Below are 14,281 nucleotides of genomic sequence, written 5' to 3'. Positions count from 1 at the left end.
GCACATGATCGTTTGGCCTCCGGGAAATTTTAAGCGCTTCACGTTTATTTGCTCCGATCTTATCTTGATACGTCTGACAGGTTTAAAGAGTATGAGAACGGAATTGACTTTGCCTGAGAGTGGCAATGGTGATTCCGAAGCGACTTCGATGGTAACCGGAGAGAATGTCCGGAAATCTGGCGTGCAAAAGAGGCCACGGCCCCCGTGTCTTCCGCAGTGTGGCTCAGCGGTGCTGATCTGGCAGTCGGCTCGGCAGTCGAATTCTCAGCTCAAACGGAGTGACGCCACTTGGTTGCATCGCCGTGGTCTCCGTCTCATCCGGTTCCGGCGTCGGGGTTTTTGTCGGAGAGCTTCCGGCATCGGCCGGCAAAGCAGAGACGACTCCGAGGGTTTCATCATGCGACAGAACCATGCTGTACTCATTGGTGCTATCATAGGGAGTTGTCTCCGGGACTTATACTTTCTGAGCTTTTTGTTCAAAAGTCTGTATCGCTGCACCATTCCATCGTCATGTTCATTGCCGTCGCTTCGATCGTGCACAATGCCATCTACTCACCTACAGACTTCTGGTAGTCTATTTCAGCTGCGAATACTGGTTTGACGGGCGTTCACTTTCGTATGGATGGGCGGATGAACCAGCTGCACCGACGGGAATCCTTCGGTACTTTTGACGAATGAAACGCGCCATAAGCGGAATTTGGCTCAATGTCCGACGGTTTCTAGTCCAACAAAAGGGAAAGACGAGCGGAGGTACTTTGGACGGCCCTCTCTGTCTGTCCGCCGCTGCCATCTTGATAGACAGATGAACTTCACAGAAGCAGACTCAGAGAAAAGTTGTGGAGTCAGATCTGGGCCATGAATTCGTCCGACTGAATACCAATGAATTACTATTGCTATATATCTCCGAGTGTGACGATTTCAAAGGATTCTTAAGTCGGTCTGCGGAGGAACTGTCTGTTTCTAGACGTGGCTCTTCTTCATGCGTTTAAATACTGCCAACCCATCGTATAGACGACCTCCGAACGCTTTTGCATAGATGGAGTAATGAACTCGATCGATGCCGGCATCATGGCTCGTTTTACCAAGAATTCAGATCGCGAGTACGATGTTGTTCTTCTCGGAGCAACAGGATTTACAGGTCGCTTCGCTGCGATGCACCTCGCGGAAATTGATCGTGATCTGAAGTGGGCCATCGCAGGTCGTTCTGGGGCGAAATTGACTAAATTGGCCGAAGAACTGAGACTGAAGACTTCTCAGAACCCTGGTGAGAACCGTCGATTCGCCAAATTAATTCTTTTGGGGTGAACTCACGCTGATCCCTGAATCTTGAAGACGTCATTCCCGTCGAATTCACGGCCCAATCGCTTGACGCTCTGGCTAGGCAGACCCGGTGTTTGGTTGCGACGGTGGGCCCTTTTCCCCAGCATGGTGTCTTGGTGTTCAAAAGCTGCGCCGAGAACGGGACTCATTATGTTGATATGTGAGTTCAAAGCATTTTATGGCCTTAAACCAATATTCTCTAATATTATACCAGTAACGGCGAGACTCCTTCCGTACTGGAAATGATCAAAGCCTATGAAGACACTGTCAAGTCAACGGGGGCCATGGTAAGACCTTCCTCTAGAATCATGACACGCACTCAGATAAGATGCCTAAATACTGATGGCCGGTTCAAAGATGATACCTTCGTGTGGAGTCGGCAGTCTGCCTGCCGACCTTCTCACGTGCCTCATGGTTGAAAAGGTCAAGGAGACATTCGACTGCCCAACATCGGCTGGTCTAATATCAGTCCATGACTCGAGAGTACAAGCAAGCGGTGGCACATTGAATGGCTTAGTAACTTCTGTCTCATCATACGGCTTAAGAAACATTCTGAAAGCCGGAAAGCCTTGGGCATTATCGCCTATCCGTCCTGCGAGATCCCAAGCTGATGAGAGCAGAAACGTCAGCAAAGACATAATCGAGCGACTTAAACTTGGTACGCTCGGATTTGGTATGACGGGAACGCATGACCAAGCAATTGTTCAACGAACATGGGGTTTGCTGCAGCAGGCAGAATATAGCGGCCTTACACCCACATCATACGGTCCGAATTTCGACTTCAGGAGCGTTCAGCGACACCCGTCTGTAGTGCACGGCTGGGCTTTTTGGGTTCTTGTTTGGGTTATGACCATTCTCCCGGCCATTCTTCCGCCCGTGAAATGGTTGATAAAGCTGCTCGTACCTCCAGGCTCTGGACCGAGTGAGCAAGAAAGACAGAAGAATTTCATTGAGTATCGCGGCGTGGCCATCGCAGACCTGAAAGAAGATGCGCAAGATTTCCAAAGGAATCCTCTTCTCCAAAGAGGAGTGCAGGCGAGGTTGAGATACAACGGCGACTCCTACGTGTTTTCGGGCATGATGGCGGTTGAGGCAGCTATGATTTTACTCGACTCTGGGGAGGATTGTGTCGCACACAAATTGGGAGGCGGGATTCTGACGCCAGCAACGTTGGGACAGCCTCTGGCTGATCGTCTAAGAACAGCCGGGGTGCAAATTGAAGTAGAAGCGTTGTAGTTGAGCCGTTGTAGTCACAAGAGGCAAGACTGAGGTAGCTACATGAAGTAGCAATACTGGAGCAACATCAAGACACACCGTCTCCATCCCGATAAATACCAAGTCGAATTTTGTTTTTATTGGGCTTTCTCGATGGCGGCGTTCTTAAGTTATCCCCCCTTTATTGGGACTACCTGTGGCCGAAGAATTACAGCAATCGGCTTGCAGATTGAACTGGGGGTGGTGCGTGTGATTAAGGTCAACTTCGGACGCTTCAACAAAAGACTAGCCACACTGAATACTACTACACATATTAGTATTAACTATTTAGAAACGGCGGATTTCGAGCTTGCTACATCTCCAACGGACATTGTTGATTTACTATCAACAATGTTAATCGAAGAGGCAGTACATAAGAACGCGGCAGAATGAGATCTGATATCTGGCTTTGCTACAGGATCAAATTGGGCCTCGGCAAAAGCATTCCCTCAGAGACGGTGTCTAGTAGGATTAAATGATGAACGAATGAAATTGCAGTACTAGTTTTGGTAAGGATCTCGGCTTATCCCCGGCTTTCCTTGTGGTGGTCATGCGGCACTTCATGCACGCCAGCTCACACATGCAGTAAGAATAGTCAGACTAAGAGGTTAGGCTATTTCTTATCTCCAATCTTGGGGCCCAAAATTAATTCCAGCCTCTTTCAACCTTCAGGATCTTGTTGACGCGTACTAATTAGATTCCAGCTGCAGTTCTTCATCAATGGTCAACGTCGATGATGAAGCTTATCGATGTGAGAACACTGAAAATAGAAGAGGTCTTTGACGAAGAAATCCCCACCTATGTCATCCTATCTCATACTTGGGATGAGGAGGAAGTCAGCTTCCAAGACTTTCAAGACATCGATGTCGCCCAGAACATGAAGGGGTTCGAGAAAATCGAGGAAATATGTCGCCTAGCTCGAGCTCGTGGAGTTGACTATGCTTGGGTAGACACCTGCTGCATTGACAAAACGAGCAGCGCGGACCTTTCGGAATCGATCAATTCCATGTTCAAATATTACCATGACGCGCAGGCCTGCTACGCATACTTGGCAGACATGCCCCGCACACGATCTTTGGAGAAGCACCTTCGTAACTGCAGATGGTTTACCAGAGGCTGGACACTTCAGGAATTGCTCGCTCCCGCTGAAGTGCGGTTTTACGATCAGGATTGGAATCTGTTGGGTACGAAAGAATCCTTGGTCGAGATCATCTCAGACATCACGGGAATTCTTTGCGACGTGCTGCTTGGCAAGACACCCCTGTGGGACATCCCCGTGGCGACGCGGATGGCTTGGGCGGCTACAAGAAGCACGAGACGAAAGGAGGATGTGGCATATTCGTTATTAGGAATCTTCGACATAAACATGCCAATGCTCTACGGAGAAGGTCAGAAAGCATTTCGACGACTACAGGAGGAGATTTGCAAAAAGGACGACGATACCTCATTACTCGCATGGGATTCTCGCAGACCCCTCCACTCCCGAACATCAGTGGCCTTCGCGTCATCTCCAGCGGACTTCGCCGGTCATGAAAAAACGCAAGCAGTTACACGCTTTCGAAATTATGATGTTGGGATGGAACTGACCAGCAGAGGGCCTCGTTTTATGGGAAGGAATCTTTGCATGGTCGTGATCCCGTCAGATAAAGATATCCAGAGACCTTGTCACCATGGTATTTTAGGCCTCGCCATTGTACCCAAGCCTATATTGCTACCAGAAGAGGATAACGGAGGAATTATTCGATACGTTCTCCGCCTGGATATTGGCACTTCAACTCACCGTTGCGGCATCTTTCTCGAAAAGGTCCAGCCGGACCTTTTTCGGCGAGATTGCAACTTGCCCATGGCTTTGATGTCATACAAGCTCGACCATCTGACAGAGTACCAGCCCTCATTCATCATAGTTGAGGACCAACTTTCGTACCGCAGGCCCGACAGCACGCTTTGGGGGAGACACAAAAGTGTGCACGTACCTATAGATAAGCGTATCAAGATTAGTCGTATTTTACCAAGGACATCGTGGGATATTTGTAGTCGGCTTCTTTTTGCACCTCGATTCTCGACACAGGTCCAGGCTTTGAAGTTGGTTGTAAATCTTCAGCCGACTCAACTTGAGCTATGGATGCTCTGCGACCGGAGACATATCCAAAGCAGTGGGAGGCCTAGAATCTTGCTACTGGATGCATCGCCATCGAGATCAGACACAACGGATATTGGGATTCAAGCATTCCTTCGTCAAATTAATCGTGAAGAGGAGGAAGATCACTGGCATGCCATGATCTCAGAGGGTTTCAAGCCTGATTCGTTTGATGACTCTATCACAGCAGGGCTCGGAACCCAACGATACCGGATTTCGGTTCTAGTCGACGTAAGAACTGTCAAGCTCAAGGGATACGATGTCAAAGAGTTTTCTGTTAGGTTCAACATTAGACATATATAATCGGTATTGCAGGCTGCTGCTGAACAAGCTAGTTGGAAATAGATCACCCAATGGACGAAATACATAGCTTGTACAAATCAGCGACTTGGCAGCATCAAAGCAACTCTGCATCCGCCTTCTCCTTCAGAAATCACTTCAACACGATGTTGATCCTCGTCGCCGGGTTGATCTATGGACATGTACGATGAAATAGGTCCCTTTATAGTGCTTTGAGCCACCAAGGTTCCTTCAGCATCTCGGTTCCATGTGTGAGACAGCTCGCCACCTCGGAATGACGCTGTGATCAACCATTCAGGGTCGGAAAAGTCAAAAGGCGGCAGGCCCTTCCATCCTCTCGTCCGGATAGTCTCTACCACAACAGCCAAGAGCACAAGTGCGTTGAGGATGGCAATCGCAACTACGTAGACAATTTCTCCGATAACAAACACCCCGATTGTGACGTTTGCTTCCCTTTCTTCGGAAAGGTTTCCAACCATCAGCTGGGCTGCTCCGTATGCAGCCAACATCGACTCTGTCATTGCAGTAACGGCGTTTTCCAGTCCACGTAGCGTTGCTTCGGCTTCTGGGACAGTGCCGTTCTCGTTGGAGGATATGTTCCATGCGGTGATACTCGATAGGAATGCGTTGCCTAGGATGGACTCATAGAAGTTTGTCAAGTCATTCGAAATGAGCTCGAATTGACGCGCAACAGTCCGCGTGAGGTTGCGCTGCGAATCGAAGTCGTCGATCTGACTTTCTGGAACGACTGTAATGTTTCGGCCGCGAATGCCGACAGAGACGTTGAACCGAGTTGGTATGAAGTCGACGGTGCACTGGGTAGCGTTCAGGGCGAGGTAGCTTTTGCCTGCTGCAATGGAAACGTAGCGACGAATTGACTCAGAGCTATGTGCCACACCGACCGCGACGATGGCATCGGTGCTGTGTCCGACGTACTCGGAGTACTGTTGACTTCCGACGCTGTCGGGAAGCCATCCTGAAACCCCGAATATCCTGGAAGGGAATTCTCGGCCGATGACGAAGTCCATGCTTCGGTTGTAGAAGCACTGGACTTGCGGCAAGTAGCCATCCTCATGAAATGAGTAATTTACCGCCGAGGTCCTGTTGGTGATGGCAGTATCTTGAATGCCTACTGATGATCCAACACCGTAGGAGCGACCTTCATAAATGTACTGGGTGTTGTCGATTTTAGCGTGTCTACGAACCGATCCATCGGAGGTTGTTGCTGACGACCCTGAAGCAATGAGACTACCCAGCAGTTTTACTCCAACAGAGTAAGTGAAAAGTCCTTGCTTTGTTGTGGTCGATGGGCCTGCGCGTGAAATTTCGGACGGGTATTCTTTGATGAGGGTGGTGTTTTTGAACGAAGGGACTCGCAGGATCTCCTGCTCGACGATAGTGCTGCTAACAGGCGTCATTGCACCAACCCACAGAGCTGAGGATATCAGACCGAGGCCGGAAAATGCAATTATTGGTAGGAGAAACCGAAGCCGTAGATCCCATCGTAAGCGTGGAATTCCCAAGTTCATCCATCCTTTCAGGTTTTGTGTCGTTGAACCACCCGAGTTGAAGAAGGCCAGTCTGGAGCCATGCTGAATGAGGACGGCGACTGTTGAGGTGTGAATGAGAGCAAGAAGCGCCGCAAGGAGCTGAATCCCGGACTGAATGGCTGCGCGCTTAGATGTGATCGTCGCGAAGGAGGATTCGTACCAAGATCCGTTGACCGTCCACCTGAGAGAATGGGCAACGATCAAGACAGAACTCAAAGCGGTGGTGATGATCAGACAGAGCGGGATGATCCACTTCTCCCAGAAGCCCACTTCTTTCGGTGACCCGGCCATAGAGACGGTCATGCTGGCCTCGGACTCGTGGATGGTCTGCCGCATCGCGGGATGTTGCTTTTTCTAGCAATTCAAGAGGGGCATTGTCTGAAGTGCAGAAACCTCAGCGACAGGCGGGCGTTGAGTCAAAATATGTTCGAGACAACCGAAGAATGCGGCAGAGCTGCAGAGATGGGACTGTATAGCCACCAAATTGCGGCACAGCTGCTCTTCATCCTGGAAAACCCAGTCTCAGCCCCATGGAGTTGCAGGAATCTGCTGGTTTGTTGGTGCACGCAACCTAGCTGTTGACCGTGAAAGACCAATCGGAGTTCGTCTTTTAGCGCGCAGGGGTCGCAGCCTTCTGCTTGCCCCCCCCTGTTAAAGGAGCATCGCAATTAACTATGGATGCGCCAGCCGACAATTCTGTTCAGCTTTGGGTCTCAGCCTGGCCTGCAGATAAGGCCCCTGGATCTGGTGTGCCATCCTCTTTCTTGTCCGCAAGCTAGCCCCGGACCTTAATCGGGGCCGGGGCCGAGGCTGGGGCTTGCCCGAAACGTGTGGGCCCCGTCCACTTTAGCCAGTTGGCGAGCTCCGGTCGACCGTGGCAGTCCGGCGAATGTGCCCAATGATGCAAAGTGACGTTCTTTACCATCGAACTTTCCGAAAATGACAAATGCCCTGGAATTCCCGTTGTTGGTGACTATTGCAATGGGATCAGGAAGCTTGCTGCATTGAGGTTCGGGCTGGGCCAGCTAGAGGTTGACGTTATGAAGATGACACTGAATGCATGAGCGCCGCAAAGAGGAGGACGCTGAGAACTTTTGAAGGCTGTTGAATGCCTTAGCATTTTAGTTGCCTACAGGTTGAGGGCTCAGAGCAGCGTCCCAAAAGCCTGGCCATAGTGGTGGGCAACTGACTAGCCAGCCAACACACTACGCTTCGGCCCGCGACAACGGCCTCCATCCTTGTCGGTGTTCGTCCGCTGGCTAATGACGGTTAAATTGAACGCTTTAGTGATGAATCCCACCGTTTTCTTTGTGATTTTCAAAGACAATCGCGCAAAAGGAGGGCTCTTTCCTCGCAAGGGAGGAGTGTTGGGCCCAGACACGTGACGTCATACCATAATTACGCGGACAGAGCTACGTCATTCAACGTTCTCGCCCGTCGTTCCTGACAATCAGACGCAGATCATCCCAGCCTCACCCACTGCCAAAAACTCGTCCGACTTCATCTGCTGATAACATCTACCTACCTTATTCTTGCCGAATTCGTAGTCTTCACTTTCAATTCAGCCGCCTCCATCACCTACAAACAACATCCGAAACCCCAAACATTCACCAATACTCACCCACACAATCCACCACAACATACAACAGCCATGGCAGAGGCAGTAGCTGGGGCGGTTGTCGCCGAGCAGGTCGTCTCAACCAGCCTCGAGGCAGGAGCTGCCGTTGCCGTCGCGCGTCCGACGCAGCCTCTAAAGGTTTCCCTTTCTCAGATCGCCACCACTCCCACCGATGATGCCTCGTAAGTTCAACATTGCCATTGCTATAACCACTCCTAACAAACAACACAGCCTCTCTCTGGCACGCTCTCATCACTCAGTCACCGTCATCAATCACAAGGCCTGTATATTCGGCGGAGAGACGGCCGATGGCCAATTGTGCACTACCGATTTTCACGTCTTGTCTCTTCCAGCCGTGACCAATGGCGAGCCCGTGGCGGCGTACGCCTGCTACCCCGCCTTTGCCATGCAGGATGTAGAGACTGGCAAGACTTACATCCCTGCCCCACGGACGAAACACGCGGCGTGTGCTCGTGGTCAATTTGCAATCATTCACGGCGGTGCTGATGCCAACGGAAAGCCCATTGAGGAGACCTGTTTATGGCTGTGGGACTCGGAGAGCTTGAAGTGGACCAAAATCCAGGGAGCGAGCCAGATCGGCAAGACACTCACACCCAGATTTGATCATCACATTTTCTTCGATCACGCCCAAGATATTCTGGTCCTCCACGGTGGGCGTACTGCAGCGAATCAGAAGGCCAGCACAGAGACCTGGCTGTACAACTTCGACACACTGGCTTGGACGGAATTGCCAGCTGCCCCGGAAGCACCTACTGCAGCTGCCTTTGTGGACAATGTCCTGTACACCATCGGCACGGATTCCGATATGAGTGGCGCTATTCACTACATGGACCTCAAGTCCAACGCCACGGACCGCGAGAAGCCGGAAGCATTGGTCTGGAAGACGGTCAACTTCCCCACCAACCCTCTGGTCCCTGGACCTCGCCCCCGTGAAGGTGGCGCACTGGTGCCTATCGACACCGGAGTTGGCCGCCACTATCTCATCTACATGTTTGGCAAGGAAGAAAAATCGGGCGAGAAGGACTACCACAGCGATATTTGGGCAGTGCAACTTCCAACCCACGGCTTTACTGCGGCAGCTGTGAAGGACGCGATCCGCGACAAGCTGCCTCGCGTAGAGTCGGGCGAGTTCAGCTGGGCCGAGGTGGAACTCGTGCCAACGGAGGAAGTAAAGACAGAGGGAAAGGCCCATCCGGGTCCGCGTGGTTTCTTCGGCGCTGGGTCCGCAAGCGCGAAGAGTCTCATCTTTTGGGGCGGTGACAGCGCGAAGGGCAAGGAAGGCGATGGATGGCTTCTTCAGGTACAGTGAGAGATGGAAATCGAGGGCGAAGAATACTCAAAATAAGTAGAGCAGAACTTCCAGTCACAATGATTAAAATTCAGGCATTTTTATGTGGCTTAAACTCGTTCTCTGTCACTTGACACTGGGCGTGCCGTAATGAGTCGCAGAGGCCAAACCCAAATAGCCGAGGGGCTGAGGCACCAAGCTGGGCATGTAGAGATAAAATCGAGGCTCTACAGAGCGTTCATCCTTCGACATCTACGCATCACCCTCCAGCCACTAGCCAATGTGAAAGCCCTAACCGCAACTACACCATGGGTTGTTCCGTCAGCGTCCAGACCGAGACGATCACTAGGGAAAATGCAACTACAACACCCCCGTACAATGTTTATTTCATCTTCTACGACCAAATCGGCGAATCTTACGAGTCTATGGAGAACTTGAGATGGGAGGCGCGCTTGGTCGTGCAAGCATCCCGAGTTGCAAGCCTCATGAAGGAGGGTTTTCATCTCTCTCCAGCAAACGAGCTGCCACAATCAGGCTGCATCATCCGAAATTGCCAACCCCATCAAGCTTTTGGGGATCACTCTTGGAAATATCTCCGTCGCTACATAGTAGCAGATCGGGAAGCTGGATGGACAGCTCACGTATTTGTTGGATCAAATGAGATGGAAGCTCTGGCCGAGTTTCGCCCGAAGGGCCTTACGACCGATCGCATAGCCCGTGGCTACGCTTGGAACACGGAGTGGCTTACGGTCTACAACTATGACGCTTTCAGACCTGAAGAGAATTTCAATATGCTGCTTGAGGACATGCCTCTAGAGGGGTTGTGGCCGTGGCCCAAAAGCGCAGAATGTAGAGAGAGTGGGCAGGGTGACAACGAAGATATGGTGAGCAGCAAAGAAACCATCGACGACCACTCGGAAGGAGAGGCCTCTGGACGTTTAACTCCAGATTCGACGGAGTATGATACCTGTCTTCCTGATTACTCCCAATTGGATCGAGAGCAAACACAATTCTAGGTGGAGAAAAAGAGAGAGCAGAAGACGGCTAACAGGGAACACCAAGGATCGGGCATAGGTTGGGATGGTTGCGACTAGCTTTCTTGTTTTCACTCCAAACCTCCAACACACAACCGCATTGATGAAAACTGCTGCAGAATATCCCCCGAATGCTTTTGTGGATTTGCTGATAAATTTGAGACTGCACTGCGCTGGATAAAGTCGCTCTACCAATCGTCTCCCGCTCATAGTTAGTAAAATGACCCAAGGATCTTTTAGAAAGAAAGGTCGTTCTCTGGCCAACGTCCTACCTATCATACATGCCATCGTACTCTATCAGATCTCGTTGTGATTGTTTTCTTTCTCTTTACCTCGGCTATTGTCATGTCCGCAGTTGTGGCTGTCAATATTATTATGCAAAACGAAAAGTAGGACTTTGCATATGACTCAGAGCACGGATGATCGACTGCGAGTACCTTGATAGAAAATGGCGATTCGTAAGATGCCAAGTTGCAGAGGTGCCTTGAATAACGCAGCATCCCCTCTGTGTTATATATGCCCAGAGATCATGGCAGCCGAGATTCTCTATTTTGTTATGATTTGAAGCTAAGCTTCACAGCTCTCGAGTCCACTCGTTCCTTTCCCGATCAGCAAAACTTTTATTGGATAAGAGATCTACAAAATGGGCAATCATCCCAGCAAGCCACAGCTTTCATGCGAGTCACAGCCAGAGAAAGTCGCCAGGTCAAGCGCTACAGAGATCCCGCCTCACAACGTTCGCATTCCGTTCGTCGGCGACTGCGAGTCTGCAAAGGGCCTGCCGTGGAAAGATTTCGGATGGAGCGCGGAGTTGTACATTCAAACACAAAACATGCCTCGCCTCATGAGAGACGGCATTCGCATCTCTTCGATCACCGAAGTCAAGAATACCGGAGTGATGCTTGAGAACAAGGTTCCCGAAGACTTCAGACATCGCCAAGTCCGACATACACGACGCTATATTTTCCGACACTCTCGCGGGGAGCATGCATGGACTGCCCATCTTTTAGTTATGGCGCGGTGCATTCAACCTTTGTCGGAATTTCTTCTCTCTGATTTAACAGCAGCCCGAATAGCGCACTGCATCATGATGAACAGCGAGAAGCTCCTCGTTTACAGATACAATGCGTATTACTCAGAGGGCAACTTCCAGACGATCCAAGAGGACCAGCGGCGCAGGAGTTTGTGGTCTTGGTTCAGGGTCACAAGCCAGACCACAGGGGTTCCGACGGGGTCGAATTTGCAGCTACCCAGCGTGCACAAAGTGGAAGCAGCCAAAGCTTTCCATGTCGACTCGATTGATAGTGCAGGCTGGTAGTCGTTCCATTTCCATGCGGAGAAAGAGGAAAAGTTTGCAGATACTTATGAGTTTGGCGTCACACGAAACTCTGTGTAGTCACCTGGGTAGAAAGAATGATAATGTCACTTGATTGCGAAAAACATGGCTCATAGTGAAACAACTAGACATGTCTTCCCCCTTGGCATTTGAACATCGGCAGCGTACTAAGTAATTGGTAACGCGTCGTATCGAGGACTCATTCTGCTGGACGAGATGCGTGAAATCGTTGTTGGCCAATCTATATGGGAACTTCTCTTGTAGTACCTATAGCTCATAGTTCACTCCAACGGTCCCGCAACCTTGTGGGCAAGCAGACCAATTTGCGTTTCTCTCCAATTCTAGGACTTATTACTCTCAAAGTAGAACACCTACGTTATGTGGTTTAGTTTTTCTTTTACATCATCCTCAACTCCCACTATTCTTTTCATCATGTCATTTTCGTCGCAGGATATGAACGAATCGCCCTATTCCAACGGCATGATCACACCGACTTCATCAAGCAATATGACCGACATTTACTTCCACCCTGATAGCACTTTCTTTTCCAGTCATACCCCCACGAACACTAAAGAAGACGAAGATGCTTGCATGGACAGTCCCCTCAATCAGAACAACAAGGATGATGACCGTGGAAAGCCTCCAGTCAACCAGAGCCTGAGAATCACACACGCGAACTACTCAATTATTCCTAAGTTCAACGTACGATTTCTCTGGGTCAATAAAGTTGAAGAATCATGGGCAGAGACCCAGAATTCGTTCCTGTGGGAGGCAAACCTGTATGTACAAGCGCGGGACGTTGGCCAGCTCATGCGTGAAGGCTTCTATCTCTCCGCGGATCGAGAGATCAAAGACACAGGCTGCATCGCGCAGAATATCTGTCCCGGGGAGCCTAATTATGGAGGTTGGAAGCATACACGCCACTACATATTCAAGGACCTCGACATGAAGTGGACTGCACATCTCCATGTTTGCGCCAGCCAGATGGCCGAACTCGCTCGATTCCGCCTTACCGATCTGAAGCCTTCTCAGCTTGTCTTCAGCTGGGCTTACAACCCAGAGGGGTTTCACGTCTATGGATACAGTCTATTCAATCCGGAAGACAATTTCAACACGATTTATGAAGACGTGCCACTTGAGGGTATCTGGCCGTGGCCCAAAGAGAAGCGAATTCACCCATCAATTCCTGCGGGAACGGCTAGAACCAACGACGACATAAATCAAAAAGGAATGGGAAAGCCTTACGTAGGCTACCCATTCGAAGCTTATAATGGAGTACCCCCGTTGTTGCGACCCGGGTGGCAGCCCCAACCACAGTCCGGTTTTACATACCTCTATCCTCGCCCACCCCCCTTTGTGCCCAAAGAATAAGCTTATCACTTTGGTTGGAGACGGAGTTTGTCAGCAGGTGGTGCAGAGGAGAAGACTGCAGCGGCAACCCGACATATGAGACCCTGGTTGCTCAAATCATCAATCACTTGTAGCGTTAATCTTGAATCGTCCAACCAGAAAGCTGAAGCTACCGTTTTAAATCGTTACAGTCTTACGTCTTACCCCTTCTGTTGGAGCAGAACGAAGAGTTTGGCCGTGTTGTCACTGATCGATGTCTTGGATGTTACGCGTGCTCTAGCAACTTCGGATCTAGATCTAGGCCCCTGCTATGATGATATCAGATGCTGACACTGACGCATGTCTTGATAAGTATTCTTCGGACATCAAAGGCCGTGCACTTGCATCGGCATGAGGCTATTATTGGCCCCCGGGGGCCGGGGCCCGAGACGATCTCGACGCTAAGATAGCCACAACCGCACGCCTGAGCTTCAAGACAGATCCGTGATGCTCAGAACATACAGAAATTGCCACGGCACGAAACCGTGTCTTCTCGTTATCTGCCAGGCTCGCAAAATCAAACGTTGCTCAGTCATGCTCCTCTCACAACGTCAAGCTGACAGTTGCTTGTTAATCCCATTTCTTCTGATTTAACCACATCTCTACATGCCCATGATCAACAAAGCTCTTTCAATTAGATGCTGACAGCAGATACACCCAGATCATGGGGATTGAAGTCAGCGATGTGTCGCCTAGAAGTTAGCCTAAGCAGAACCGCACATCTCACGATGCGGTAAGCTGACAGGTTGAAGATGAACATTTGCAATCTGCAAACGCACCGCCTTTGCCATCCTGTCGGGCCGAGATGAGAATAGGTCAGCAATATTCGGCCGTGATTCGCACGTTCGGAAAATGCAATTCGAAGAACCATTCCTCAATGGCACTAGATGCATGACATCCTGGCCGAAACCCGCAGCCGAGTACCCACGTAATCTCGAAATCGTGGGACCCAGACCCAAAAACCCCAACGACAGCGCACATCCTATGGGAATCCCTGGTAATTATAGCTCCTGTAGATCTACTCATTACCGACA

At 50.4% G+C, this 14,281-nt stretch overlaps 4 protein-coding genes across 4 annotated transcripts; 3 read left to right on the top strand and 1 right to left on the bottom strand.

Moving 5' to 3' along the window:
• Positions 1 to 1,068: 1,068 nt before the first annotated feature.
• CGCA056_v014403 (Vegetative incompatibility protein HET-E-1) lies at positions 1,069 to 4,557 on the top strand (the record flags this gene model as incomplete). The annotated part of the gene is made up of 6 exons (XM_037329645.1): positions 1,069 to 1,264; positions 1,333 to 1,480; positions 1,535 to 1,607; positions 1,678 to 1,978; positions 3,279 to 4,494; positions 4,554 to 4,557. The coding sequence occupies 6 exons, from the start codon at positions 1,069 to 1,071 to the stop codon at positions 4,555 to 4,557; spliced, it is 1,938 nt and encodes a 645-aa protein (XP_037172455.1).
• Positions 4,558 to 5,091: 534 nt separating this feature from the next.
• On the bottom strand, positions 5,092 to 6,897 carry CGCA056_v014402 (uncharacterized protein; the record flags this gene model as incomplete). The annotated part of the gene is made up of 1 exon (XM_037329644.1): positions 5,092 to 6,897. The coding sequence occupies one exon, from the start codon at positions 6,895 to 6,897 to the stop codon at positions 5,092 to 5,094; it is 1,806 nt and encodes a 601-aa protein (XP_037172023.1).
• A 1,315-nt stretch (positions 6,898 to 8,212) lies between these two features.
• Positions 8,213 to 9,509, top strand: tea3 (Tip elongation aberrant protein 3; the record flags this gene model as incomplete). Its single annotated transcript, XM_037329643.1, has 2 exons — positions 8,213 to 8,361; positions 8,411 to 9,509. The coding sequence occupies 2 exons, from the start codon at positions 8,213 to 8,215 to the stop codon at positions 9,507 to 9,509; spliced, it is 1,248 nt and encodes a 415-aa protein (XP_037172026.1).
• A 2,781-nt stretch (positions 9,510 to 12,290) lies between these two features.
• Positions 12,291 to 13,229, top strand: CGCA056_v014400 (uncharacterized protein; the record flags this gene model as incomplete). Its single annotated transcript, XM_037329642.1, has 1 exon — positions 12,291 to 13,229. The coding sequence occupies one exon, from the start codon at positions 12,291 to 12,293 to the stop codon at positions 13,227 to 13,229; it is 939 nt and encodes a 312-aa protein (XP_037172025.1).
• Positions 13,230 to 14,281: the final 1,052 nt, after the last annotated feature.

This window comes from Colletotrichum aenigma (genome assembly GCF_013390185.1).
Source record: "Colletotrichum aenigma strain Cg56 chromosome Unknown KSG_Cg56_contig10, whole genome shotgun sequence".
NCBI lineage: Eukaryota > Fungi > Ascomycota > Sordariomycetes > Glomerellales > Glomerellaceae > Colletotrichum > Colletotrichum aenigma.
Note: the sequence above shows the minus strand (reverse complement) of the source record. Positions and strands in the feature narration are given on the sequence as shown.